Below are 14,041 nucleotides of genomic sequence, written 5' to 3'. Positions count from 1 at the left end.
ATGTGCCTGCACTCTAGAGCCCGTGCTCTGCAACCAGAGATGCCACGATGAGGAGCCCGAGCACCACACAGGAGAAAACTCACGTGTAGCAACGAAGACCCAGCGCAGCAAAAAAATAAATAAAATATTTATCAAAAGAAAAATGTTCCTTTTAAAAAGAACTACCTTTGGAGAAAAAAAAAAAAGAACGAAGTTTGAAGTTTGTGAATGTCATCTTACCTGACTTCTTCACCAGCAAAATCAAACACCTTTGTAATTTTAACTTTTTCTGTTTCTTGAGGTTTCTCTAGCTTTTCTGCTTTGACCAAATGACTTGAACTTGTCTCTTCAGTCTCCTCTCCTGTCTATGAAAAAAGAAGTGTAATAAGTTTCATATTAGGATGAAAACTAAAAGATCCACCCAAATATATTGTTTCTGGCTAGTCTTAACATGTGTTTCATCTCTAAACACTTAAATACTCACTGAAAATTGATATGATTAGAAACACTTATGTTTTCTCCCACAGGGAATGCTTTGCTTTTCACTTACTAGAGTTACTATTAAAAAGCAGCTAATCAGATTTCTGCTGTAAGCCTCAAATCTCAGTTTGCAAATTAAAAAAAAATCTATCTGGGAAATTTCCGAGAAGCATTCATCCTATTCACCTGTTAACTTACTTTAACATGTGTACTTGGGGGCACTTTTGATTTCGGGCCTACATCATTCAGGAAGCTGGCCCATAGTTCATCCTCCTTCTTTTTCCTGGCATCCTCTGACTCAATGCCTTTTTCCTGCCCTGTTGCTCCATCTTCCTCCTCACTACTACTTCCTCCAGATTCCTCGTTGGCATCCTCTTCATCCTCTTCTTCTAGTGAGAGGCCACCTTGTTTTCTCTTCCTAGTCACCAACAGTAGGAAGGAAGAAGGAAGATAAGACAAACAGGCAAAACAATTTCAGTTATTCCTTTCTGAATTCCAAACATGTTGGAAACTTCAGAAAACTTTCAAATCGGGACGACTGATTTAAAGGACTACTTACCTCACCATGTGACATGGTGAGTGGGAGAGGTTAAGCTGAGATTTTGTGGAAGAAAAAAAGAACGGAGCTCTTAGAGTTACCATTTTCCAAAAACACTTAGAATCAGAATATACTCTTCTACTTCTGAATTAGGACTAGCTATTCTCACCAAGAAAACACCGAAAATCACCTCAATCAAAAAGAGGGCTCTAAGAACATACATATGCCAGATACTTTTAAAAGCCACTCCATTTGGAAAAGAGAAAGTGAAGAGACCCTCAGATTTATTCACAATGTTTCTTCCTAGAGTTCTGAGAGTGGGGAGTGGAGAATCCATGCTTCTTCCAACTTTCTGAAGATATGAAAGCTGGAATACAGAAAAACTCAAGGACAAAAGAATTGAGCCAAGACTTAAAAGAGCAAATTGTTTCCTAAGACTATTCTGACTTCAAGTGAATCATCTAATACTCAAAATTCTTCTACAATCTGCTTTTTGCTTCAATGCCCAGGAAGACAGAAACACCAATCAAAGAGAATAAAAGACTTCTATTGAAAGACTCCCTTATCTGAGTTAAGTAACTTGTGAGAACTTTCATACTTTTTTGTTGGGAGTGCAATTTAGTACCAGGCTTAGAGAAGGTAATTTGCCTATACCAATATATATATATATTTTACTACCTACAACCCTGGGTCAAACAATTCTACTTCTCAGTGACCTGATTTATAAATATACAAGGGTACAAAGACAAAGAATATTCATTGCAGTCTTATTTGCTGTAGTAAAGATAAGGACAATCTAAAGGTCTCTCAAGCAATGTTTAAATAGAGTAGAGTCTATCCATATAATGCAACACAATGCAGTTACCAAAAAGAAAAAGGTACAGCTAAATGTACTGCTGCAGCATCATCTCCAAGGTGTGAAATAAGGAAAGTGACAAAAGATACGCAGACTACGCTACTAGTCATATGCTTTTTAGAGTAGGAGGTACAGGGTATTCTCTACTGGTCACTGGTTAGGACTCCCCGCTTCTACTGCAGGGAGCATGAATCCAGTCCCTGGTCAGGGAACTAAGATCCCACAAGTTGTGTGGCCAAAAATTTTAAAAAGTAGGAAATACAAAATACATATTTATACATATACAGAATGAGGGGCTTCCCAGGTGGCTCGGTGGTAAAGAATCGCCTGCCAGTGCAAGAGACACAGAAGACTGGAATTCAATCACTGGGTCGATAAAGATTCCCCTGGAGGAGGAAATGGCAAACCCACGCCAGTATTTTTGCCTGGAAAACTCCACAGACAGAAGAGCCTGGCGGACTAAAGTCCATGTGATTGCGAGGAGCTGGACACGACTTAGCGACTGAACATGCATGCACAGAGAATTATTTCTGGCAATGTAATTCTTCTGAGACAAAGCAACAAGAAATAGGAATGGGATACATATTTTATCTAGTAATTGAGCTTTTCTTTTCTCTTTTTGGCACACCACACAGCTTGTAGAATCTCAGTTCCCCAACCAGGGACTGAATCAGGCCCTGGCACTGGATGCATGGAGTCCTAACCCCTAGACCACCAGGGGATACCCCAGTTTTGCATTTTAAATCAGGTGCACATATTACCTATTAATTTTTTTTATTAAAGTTCAAAAATTATTAAAGCTTACCAGAGAATAAGAATTTAATCCTAAAATGTCACCAAATATTTCCCTCAATGAGAAAAAGGTTAGAGACTGGCAACAAGAAATCTGTCATCAGACCAATGCCAGCAATCTCGATGGCTGTGTCAACAGCCTCTGACTTCTAAGGGCCTTGAGGGCAGCATCACCTGGCCAGAACGCTCTCAGCCTTTCTTTTTGTCCCTTTGGTTTTCTGTGTCTCCTCTTCACCATCCACTTCATCTTCCTTCACTAATTCATTTATATCATCTTCACTATACTCTCCACCTGAAATAACATAACACGGTGGTCAGACAGACAGGAATAAAGGTTTTCACATGAAGATGACACATTTTCATTACGAAAAACTAGTACTTTCCTTTGTTCTTCACCAGACTAACATATTTTCTGAGGGCTAGCTGTCCTCCCTGTTCCTGAAGACTAGGATAAGTTCCCCTACTCCAGGCATCTAGGAGAGTTCATTAACTCACTCTACTTATATTTGCAATTTCTGCTATGCTCCATCAACCATGAGGACATGGATCAGCATGTCTTTAGAACTATATGCTGAATGAACAGAAATTCAATCTATTACTGTCACTTTTTAGAGAAGAAACGATATTTTTACCTCATCATGGATATCTTTCAAAAGTAAGCCAAAGGATCTTCTCTTATCAATAAAAGAGGTTTAGAAAGAGGCTTAAAAACTTCAAGTTAGACAGAAAAAACAAATATGTCCATTTCCCATCTTCAGACACTGACATTCAGGGTCCCCAACAAAAGTGCTCCTTGGATGACTAGTCTGACCACTTTCTGTGGGTACCAGTCAACAGATTCTGTACACACAGAGATTCAACCAATTTTTTTCTTTTTTATTTCACATAAGCTTTATTGCAAGTTCAGTTCAGTTCAGTTCAATTCAGTCGCTCAGTCGTGTCTGACTCTGCGACCCCATGAATCGCAGCACACCAGGCCTCCCTGCCCATCACCAACTCCCGGAGTTTACTTAAATTCATGTCCATCGAGTCGGTGATGCCATCCAGCCATCTCATCCTCTGTATAACATACCAAAAAGCACACAAGCTAATGCACAAGTCGCTGAAATTGTGCAAACTGAACACTCCTGTATAACTAGACCCAACTGAAGAAGCAGAACATGAACAGCATTGCAGAAGCCCCTTGTGCCCTATTGCAATCACACTAGAGAACCACATTCCACATCCCACAGAGAACCATTACCCTGAAGTCTAACGAAATAGATTAGTTTTATCTGTTTTTGAGCCTTAAGCAGACGCCTACAATATGAACTCTTGCATCCAGCTTCTTTCACTCAACACTTCATGTAAGTCACCTTGCCTGGAGAATTCCAAGGATGGAGGCTAGAGTACATGGGGTCGCAAAGAGTCAGACATGATTGAGCAACTAACTCTTTCATTTCACTTTGCATGGAGGTATAGCTTCTTCACTGTCATCCCTAAATATTATTTCATTATATGACTATACCACAATTTATTTACCCATTCCCGTGTTGATGGATATTTGGTTTGGAGCCATTACAAAGAGTGGTATTTTGAATATTACTCCAGGTCCACTTAATTATTAAAGGTTTAATGCATAATGAACTAGGACTGCCAAACAACTGAGGAAAGTCTCTAATATCAAAGGCAAGACTGAAAACAGAAAGGAATTCAGAGGAAACAAAACTAGGGAAAAAAACTTTTATAATTAATATCCATATAGTAATAAGACACTTGCACTCACAAAACAAGAACACGATGCTATTTAAAAGTTTTCGAACAACAGAAAGAGTTACTAAAAATTAAAAATATTCAAGGGTCACATCTTGATGCCCAATACTGGTGATGAGGACAACAAGAAAATAAAGCACATGCCACATCACGGCTTCGGAAGTTCCTGGTCTACAATGTCAAGGAGCTTGAAGTACTGCTGATGTGCAACAAATCTTACTGTGCTGAGACTGCACCCAACACCGATAAGAAATCCAGTGTCATGGTGGAAAGAGCAGCCAACGGGGCCATCCAAGTCACCAATTCCAGGCCACACAGAGAAGAAAACACACAGACAGCTTGTGTACACATTGTATTTGTGTTAATAAAAGCCATAAAACATAGAAAAAATATGGAAAAAGAAAAATACTCAATAGAAGAGGATGATGTTAAAATACTGAAATATTCACATAAAGAAAAAAAAAATCAGAGTTAGAAAACAGAGGATCAAAATGGAAGAAAAGAGAGTGCCAGTCCATAAGGTATAACATGAGTGAGAAGTCAAAGTTGCTCAGTCGAGTCCAACTCTTTGCGACCCCACTGACTATACAGTTCATGGAATTCTCCAGGCCAGAATACTGGAGTGGGTAGCCTTTCCCCTCTCCAGGGGATCTTCCCATCCCAGGGATCGAACCCAGGTCTCCCACATTGCAGGCAGATTCTTTACCAGCCGAGCCACCAGGGAAGCCCAACATAAGAGTAAATATACAAATAATGATTCCAAAAAAATAAAATAGAGAAAACTCCCCTTCTCAAATTTAAAAAGTTCCATAAGGCCAAGACCAATGGATGAAAACAGACTCATACTAAGGTACAGTATATCACTGTGAAATATCAGAAAATATCAGGAACGAAGACAAGATTCTATCAGCTTCCAGAGACAAACAAATTTTATGTAAACGAGTAAAAACTAGCAACAAGAGACTTCTTAAAATAATGGAGAAATACCTTCAAAATTCAGATAGAAAACTATTATAGAACACAGAACTCCATGCCAAGCTATTAATCATGCCTGAGGGTCACCTGCTTATTTTTAGATAGTCATGGTCTCACACAAAAAAAGTTTCTATCATCCATCTTTCTTCAAGAAGCTATTTGAGGATTTATTCTCATTTTGGTGGAACAAACCAAGAATGAAGACATCACGGGACCCAAGAAACAAAGAATCCAAAAGAAAAGGGAGACAAAAGGAACATCCAGAGTGGTGGTCCAGCCGGAAGATTTTAAGTTTAAAAATGGTAAAGTCAAGTCAAATCCGAGCAGGTCAGAAGACAAAGAGGGACTTCAAAAAAGTGAATGATTATTTAATATATCAAAATGTCTTGGAAGATGATTTAGACAATTTTGAGAGTTAAGGATCAAATCAGTATTAAGTATACAGATGACTAAGCAACAACAAAATGACAATTATTCACTCCAGAGAAACCTAGTTTAGGAAAAGCAATAACTGTATATACCACATGGTTCAGCCAAGAACCAGGTGTCCACAAAGTCATTACAAAAAAAGGAAACAATACCAGCCTAACCCAAATTAGACATAGGAACATTGGCAGGCTGGGGATTTGGGAAGGGTCTGAAGTTTAAAAAGTCTATGTTTTGGCAGTGAGAAGACTCAAGAGGGTATTAAAAGAAGACCTAACATGGATCAGTTAAGTCAACAAACAATGGAAATACCAAATTTTGAAAGAAGAAAGCAGTTTCTTCTAGAGAGAACTGACAGGGATGATAGGTGATGGAAAAGGTTCAGATTCAAAATAAGTATTTCAGAAATACTGGACTATTTTTAAGCATACCCATGCCACCTTTTTAGCTTCATGGGTGGGGGGGGGGGGGGGCTCAGACGGTAAAGAATCTGCCTGCAAAGCAGGAGACCCGGGTTGGAGCCCCTGGAGAAGGGAATGGCAACCTACTTCAGAATTCTTGTCTGGGGAATTCCAAGGACAGAGGAGCCTGGTGGGTTAAAAATCCATGGGGTCGCAAAGCAGCGGACACAACTGAGCGACTAACACTCAAACGGTACTTTTGATTAATCTGAAAGCTAGTTTTCAAATGATCACACTGACCAATATCATAAGACCAATGTTGGTGGATAAGAATGGAACCTGGAAAAAAAAAAAGAATGGAACCTGGTAACCCAGTTGGGAAGCTATGGAGAGTCTTCGTGATAAAGGAACCTCAGTAAGAGCGAGATTGCTGAGGGAGTGATTAGAAATGAATCTTCCACGTGGACTCAAACGAACTGAATGATCATAAGGATCAAAAGAGTGAGAATAAGGTCAACTCCGACGGGTTTTTCGGTTTTGCTTTTACCTGAGCGATTGTTCCAGCAGATACATCTAATGAGATGGGGGAGCCTGTGGGAAGCGCAGGATGGCGGACGAGTTATGTCTGGGTGACATTTTAGCCCGAATCGGTTTTAGAAGCCTATATATAAACTTTAAAACTAAGGTCTGAAAAGACAGCAATGAGTGCAATCTTTGCTAAGAAGTAAAGGGCATCATTATGTTAACTTTTTAACAACCAGATCACTTCTGAGGACTGAAAGTGAAAAGGTTATATGTGGGACATGCCAGTTAGCAACTCCCTGGGGACGCAAGGTCTGCCTTTCAGAAGAGTTCAGGGTGGGTGTGAAAACGCGATGCCCAACCACCGGCAGCGTCTGAGTTCACTTGCAGGTTCCCGCCCTCCCGGGCGGCGGGGGGGGGCGGGGACGGCGGTCCAATCCAGGCCACCAGGAGCCGCTGCGCAAAACGCCGCGGCGGACGCAACCAGGGCCACGCGGGCCGCGCGGAGCCGGCCGGCCGGCGAGGGCGTGGGGCGGGGCAGCCTGAGGCGAGCGCTGCCGGGCCACCGGGCCCACGCACGACGGGCAAAGCGCGCCTCACGTGAGCCGCTGGGCGGGGCGAGTCGCCTCTCGCCTCAGGCGGAGTCGCTCACCCGAGGGCACGTAGTCCTCGTCCTCCTCGGAGGTGGAGAAGTCTTCAGAGTCGAATTCCTCCATGTCGCTACCGCGCAGGGTCTACAGGGGCGAAGCAGCTGTGCCCAAAGGCAAAGCTCTAGGGATAGAGCGTAGTGGTGCGAGACAGGAGGCGGTGGCTGGGGCGGACCCCGCAGAGTGGAGCATGCGCAACGCGTGCTACGCGCTCCCAATGCGACACTTCCGGACCAGAGCCTCGGGCTTGCAGACGCGAGCTCGCTGCTGAGCCGAGGCATGCTGGGACGAGTAGTCTTCAGAACTCCGCCGCTTCGCCTGAGAGGATGTGTCCTTGAAGCAAAAATTTGTTTGCCCGTGGGGAGACGGCCGATCTTTGTTCAGTAGTTGACGTTTTTGAACTCGCTTACTTGTGAAAACTTAATGTCACCCCCAAAATCAATGTTTTCGGCGCTTTCTGGGTTTACTTGCGGACATGCGCAAAGAGTGAAAATTTTGAGTTCACCACTGGTGGGTCATCGAGATTGGAGGCACATGATCCACTGTATTACTTCAGCTCTAGAAGTGTAAATAAGTGTCGTATTCGCAATCTATTACTTGCCGCGGTTTTTCATCTTTGGGCTCTCTGTTAGAGATTTCGCTGTTTAAAACGACCCTGAGCGTAGTGCAGGGGTGCTGCCTAATGTTCATAAGCGCAAGAAGGCTGTGATGTGCCTTACGGAGAAAAATACGTGTGTTAGATAAGCTTCATTCAGGCATGAGCTGTAGTGCTGTTGGCCCTGGGTTCAATGTTATTCAATCAACTATCCGGTACATCAAGAAAAATGAAAGGAAGTTCGCTGATCCGTATGTGAAGCTGCTCCGTAAAGTGCTAAAGTGACATCCATAGTGTGGGAGGAAGCTATGGAATAGATGGAAAAGCGGCTCAGTTTGTGGATTCATGAGATGACAACTGATTAAAAAAAAAAAAAAAATCTCGTGGACAGCATTGTTGTGAAGCTAAAAGCCAAAGAACCTCTCCGCTAGTGCTGGAAGGCTTGCACATTTCAAAAGTCAGCGTGGTATCAGTAGTGTTAACCTTGCAGGTGAGGCAAGTTTTGCAGATCTGGAAGCTGTGGAAGAACTCAAACAATACTTGCTAATTGTTATACAGGAAGAGGGGTATATGAAAGAGCAGGTTTTCAGTGCTTATGAAACTGGCTTATTTTACAGGGACGTTGGCAAAAGAACCTATATAATGCGAATGGCCTCCAATGCCACTGACTTTAAATCATTCCAGGAATATGAAACCTTACTTTTGTGCACCAATGCTAAGGTCGACTTTAAGTGCAAACCCCTACTGGTATAGAGCTTCAAGTTCGGTTACTTAAGAGGGAAAACCATGAACCATATCTTAGATAAGTCCCTTGGAAGTGGAATAAAAAACCCTGGATGACCTCTGATTGGTTCCACAGCTGTTTCATACCAAAAGTTGAATATCTCCAGGGCAGAAACTTTGCCTTCAAGATTTTGTTAATTTTGCATAATACCCCACTCTACTGCTATAGGACACTCAAAAATCTCCATGCCAAGGTACAAGTTATTTTCATGCCCACAAATACTACCTCTCTCAACCAGCCCTTGTATCAGAGTTCACTCACTCAGTCATGTCCAACTCTTTGCAACCCCATGGATTGCAGCATGCAAGACTTCCCTGTCCATCACCAACACCCAGGGCTTACTCAAACTCATGTCCATGCATTCCGTGATGCCATCCAACCATTTTATCCTTTGTTGTCCCCTTCTCCTCTCACCTTCAATCTTTCCCAGCATCAGGGTCTTTTCCAATGAGTCAGCTCTTTGCATCAGGTGGCCAAAGTATTGGAGCTTCAGCATCAGTCCTTCCAATGAATATTCAGGACTGATTTCCTTTAGGATTCACTGGTTGGATCTCTTGCAGTCCAAGGGATTCTCAAGAGTCTTCTCCAACACCACAGTTCAGAAGCATCAATTCTTCGGTGCTCAACTTTCTTTATAGTCCAACTCTCACATCCATACATGACTACTGGGAAAACCATAGCCTTGACTAGATGGACCTTTGTTGGCAAAGTAATTAATGTCTGTGCTTTTTAATATGCTGTCTAGGTTAGTCATAACTTTTCTTCCAAGGAGCAAGTGTCTTTTAATTTCTTGGCTGCAGTCACCATCTGCAGTGATTTTGGAGCCCAAAAAAATAGTCTCTCACTGTTTCCACTGTTTCCCCACCTATTTGCCGTGAAGTGATGGGACCAGATGCCATGATCTTTCCTGAATGTTGAGTTTTAGGCCAGCTTTTTCACTCTCCTCTTTCACTTTCATCAAGAGGTTCTTTAGTTCTTCTTTGCTTTCTGCCATAAGGGTGCTGTTATCTGCATATCTGAGGTTATTGATGGTTCTCCCGCCAATCTTAATTCCAGCCCAGCATTTTTCATGATGTACTCTGCATATGTTAAATAAGCAGGGTGACAATATACAGCCTTAATGTACTTCTTTCCCTATTTGGAACCAGTCCGTTGTTCCATGTCCAGTTCTAACTGTTGCTTCCTGACCTGCATACAGATTTCTCAGGAGGCAGGTCAGGTGGTCTAGTATTCCCATCTCTTGAAGAATTTTCCAGTTTGTTGTGATCCCCACAGTCCAAGGCTTTGGCATAGTCAGTAAAGCAGAAGTCGATGTTTTTCTGGCACTCTCTTGCTTTTTCGATGATCCAACAGTTGTTGGCAATTTGATCTCTGCTTCTTCTGCCTTTTGTAAATCCAGCTTGAACATCTGGAAGATGTTCACGTACTGTTGAAGCCTGGCTTGGAGAATCTTGAGCATTACTTTGCTAGCGAGTGAGATGAGTGCAATTGTGCAGTAGTTTGGACATTCTTTGGCACTGCTTTTCTTGGGGGTTGGAATGAAAACTGACCTTTTCCAGTCCTGTGGCCACTGCTGAGTTTTCCAAATTTGCTAGCATATTGAGTGCAGCCCTTTCACAGCATCATCTTTCCATAGCACTTTCATAGCTCAACTGGAATTCCATCACCTCCACTAGCTTTGTTCATAGTGATGCTTCCTAAGGCCCACTTGATTTTGCATTTCAGGATGTCTGGCTCCAGGTGAATGATCACACCATCGTGGTTATCTGGGTCATGATCTTTTTTGTATAGTTCTGTGTATTGTTGCCACCTCTTAATATCTTCTGCTTCTGTTAGGTCCATACCATTTCTGTCCTTTATTGTACCGATGTTGGTTGCATGCCCTTGGATCAAGGGTAAGTATTCAAGGCACATTATACTATGGAGCTCTATAGCAAGGCTTTTGAGGCTCTCAACACCAATAAGGAAACTACTATGATGGACTACTGGAAGTCAGTCTCTATACGCAATGTGATTATGTTGGCACAGCCTGGAACAATATCAAGCAGACAACTATCAATAACTTGGAAAAATATTTGACCAGACTGTGTGAAAAATTTCCAAGGCTCTGAACGTGTTGCAGAAGGTATAAAGAAGATTGTCAAAAGCATAATCCATATCACATGACAAATAAGTGGAGAAGACTTTGATGACATGAGGTAAGACGTGGAGGAAATTTTGTCACAGAAAGCAATAGAACCCACCAAGACTGGCCAAGATGGCAAAACAAGGTGATGATGATAGTGATGACAGCCTAAGAGTCTCGAAACTGTACCTGTTACAGCAGGCTAAAAACTCAGCCTTAAAGAAAAATTATCAGTGACATGGAAGAGTGTGAGCAAATACTTGATCAAAGCCTCAAATTTAAGCGCTTAACTTCCTATGCCTTTGCCACCTATGCCGAGATGTCTAAAGATTTGAGGCAAAAACCAAGCAGACAGGGCTAATCCAGTTTCTGGAGCCAGTTTAGGAGGGAAAAGTGCCAACTCCACAGTGGTGAAGCCAAACTTCTGAGGTTGAACTGACAGATGTCAACCTGCAACCCTCTTCATCTGCAGAATGAGCTCCACCAACCTGTCCCTTGGTTTTGTGGGGTAAGCCAAGGTGGAGAGGTTTGACCAGTGTGCACTGCATCACTGTACAGCCTGTAGCTCCATCAATAGGAAAATATTAGGTAATGCTTTTATAAAACTTTAAATGCTGAATTTTTCACTTCTCAGGACTTTATATGCATGACTATACAGACTAATATGTGTTTATGTATGACTTAGGGGAGAATTAAGGTACAAAATCTCTGTTATTCATAACAGTAATACTCATTGCAATAATTGTTTCATTATAAATACTGTATATCATTATTTATAAAAATGATATATTAAAGTGTATCTTTGGACAGAAACACAGGTAAAACAAGGTTATGTACTCATCAGGTGACAAAAACCTATAGGTTCTCAGAAACATACAGGAACTCAACCCTGTATTTTTGTCAACTGTGTGTCTTACAGACATAATTACAAGGATAAGCTGTATTCTAGAAATCAAACATCATCCACTATGTTTCCTTCAAGCTAATACATATGGAAGTACTACCGTATGTAATGCTTCTTATTCTCTCAGATTAAAAAATTTAAATTATACTGCAACTCTGGGAGGCAGTAATCCTATTCTGTGGGGGTCTTTTCACATTAATGGTATCCTTTTAAGCATAAAAATTTTTAATTTTTATGAAGTGTCTACCTGGTTTCTAATGTCCCTCGTGCATTGGGGGTTGTATCTCATGTACCTTTGCCTAACCCAAGATGACACAACTTATTCCTGTATTCTTCTAAGTTTTATAGCTTTAGTTCTTAAAGTCTATGACCCATTTCAATAAATCTTTCTTATGTGAGAACAACAGAAAAACAGATGTAAAATTGAGATCCAATATTTGGGAGCTGACCATTCTCAGTCTCGTTTTCCTTGGACAGCACTGATAAACCCAGCGATGACAAACTGGGATGTAGCCTTTTGCCCCATCCCTGGGATCTGAGTCTGGGGAAAAGGCTACCCCAGAGTTCTTCAGCAGTCTCTCTCCTCCATCACCCTGCTTCTCCCACCCTCCTCTTCACAGCTTAACAGCACCCCATACGTTTGTTCAGATTCTGACCACTTTAAGGGTAACCAAGTCACTGTTTTCTCTCATGTTAAATTATTTAGTAAGGAGGTCTAAAGTTGGCTAGCAGGCCAAATCCAGCTTAAAGACATATACTTTTGGACTTGAAAAGCATTTTCCATGAATTAAAATAGGTCACCAGCTTTTATATTATGATTTTGAAGAAATATACATTTGGTCATTGAGATGACCAAAATTTCTCACATATACTTGGTCTTCATCCACAGTTCCTGGCTCGTATCTTTCAAAACCCTGGAATTTCAGAAATATTGAGTGATCAAGGTGTTTTGTGTTATATGAAGGTGACTTTTAGAAAAACCAAAGGATAGGTGCTGGTTGCCAGGAGAGCCAACCTTGTGATTACAAGATTGAACTTTCTAAGCCCCCTACAGCACTCCCCTGCTCCACCTCTGGGGAGGTGCAGTGTGTTGCAAGCCGAATCCCTCCCCAGTAGCCAATGATTTAATGAATCATGCATATGTAATGAAGTCTCCATAGAACCCAAAGGACAGGGTCGAGAGATTCCCAGTTGGTGACCATGTGAAAATTCAGGGAGAACTGTGCCCATGGAGAGATCATGGAAGCTCCACACTCCTTCCCCAAGCATAGCCCTGTGCGTGTCTTCGATATGGCTGTTCCCTGAGTTACATCCTTATGATAAACCAGTGATCTAATAAGTAAAATGTCTGAGTTCTATGAGTCAGTCTAACAAATTAATAGAACTCAACTTACAGCCAATCAGTCAGAAGCATAGGTAACAACCGGGACTTGGAACTGTATTCTAGAGTGGGAGTTGGTCTCGTAGGACTAAGTCCTTAACAGGTAGAATCTGGTGCTGTGTCTGGGTGGAGTCAGAATTGAGTTCAATTGCGGGGACACCATGCTGTTGTCCAAGAATTGCTTGTTGGTATGGGGAACACTCAATATACGAGCACTTAAAAACTGAGAGATTGCACATAATCTAGATTTCCAACTTCCTTTTAAAAAGTAGAGAATCTGCCAAGACTGGGCACACAATCCCACCAAGCAGAAATAGGCTGAAACTGAGGAATCCCTGTAGACAAAGGTCTCCAGTCTGCCACAATAAAATCCCAATACCCTACAAGTTTCCTGGTTAATTATTACCGTGTTGTCTTGGCAATAATTTATGGGCTCCTTCCCGCTCTCATTCCCCAGAGTTTCTTCCCACTGTCCAATCTTGGGTTATCACATTTTGGAAACAGAAAAGATTCTCCTCTCTTGGGATACATCAGATATTGGAGGCTTCTAGCTGAGTTCTGCATCGCTCTGGGGTGCTAGAAACATTCTGTATTTTGATCTAACTGCTACCATTTCGTATAGTGTATAAATACACACAAGTCACACATTCAAGATTTGTGTACTACAGTGTATGTTATACCTAAACTAAAGCAAAGTATTAGAGAATGGATGGGTAGTTTCCTGCCAGACACTGAATGTCTGTCTGCAATGCCTGGAATTACAGCAGTTGTGTGTAACTGTGACCACGGGGTAAACTAACCAAACCGGACAATCTAATTTGCTAAAAATAGCAGAGTAGAAAATGATTTATGATGTCACAGAAAACCATGAAGTTCCTTTTCAT

The 14,041-nt window shown here is 41.7% G+C and overlaps 1 protein-coding gene across 1 annotated transcript in view; it reads right to left on the bottom strand.

The window, feature by feature from the left end:
* The window catches only part of CFDP1 (craniofacial development protein 1), a 98,686-nt gene extending 91,118 nt beyond the window's left edge, over positions 1-7,568 (bottom strand). The window contains exons 1-4 of the mRNA XM_043436915.1: positions 7,374-7,568; positions 2,820-2,937; positions 658-877; positions 220-344 (exon numbers count right to left, since the gene is read on the bottom strand). Coding sequence (XP_043292850.1) covers positions 220-344; positions 658-877; positions 2,820-2,937; positions 7,374-7,437 — 527 coding nt within the window. The 5' untranslated portion in view covers positions 7,438-7,568. The remainder of the gene's footprint in view (positions 1-219; positions 345-657; positions 878-2,819; positions 2,938-7,373) is intronic.
* Positions 7,569-14,041: the final 6,473 nt, after the last annotated feature.

This window comes from Cervus canadensis, chromosome 18, assembly GCF_019320065.1.
Source record: "Cervus canadensis isolate Bull #8, Minnesota chromosome 18, ASM1932006v1, whole genome shotgun sequence".
NCBI classification, from domain to species: domain Eukaryota; kingdom Metazoa; phylum Chordata; class Mammalia; order Artiodactyla; family Cervidae; genus Cervus; species Cervus canadensis.
The sequence above is the reverse complement of the archived record's forward strand: the minus strand, read 5'-3'. Positions and strand labels throughout refer to the sequence as shown.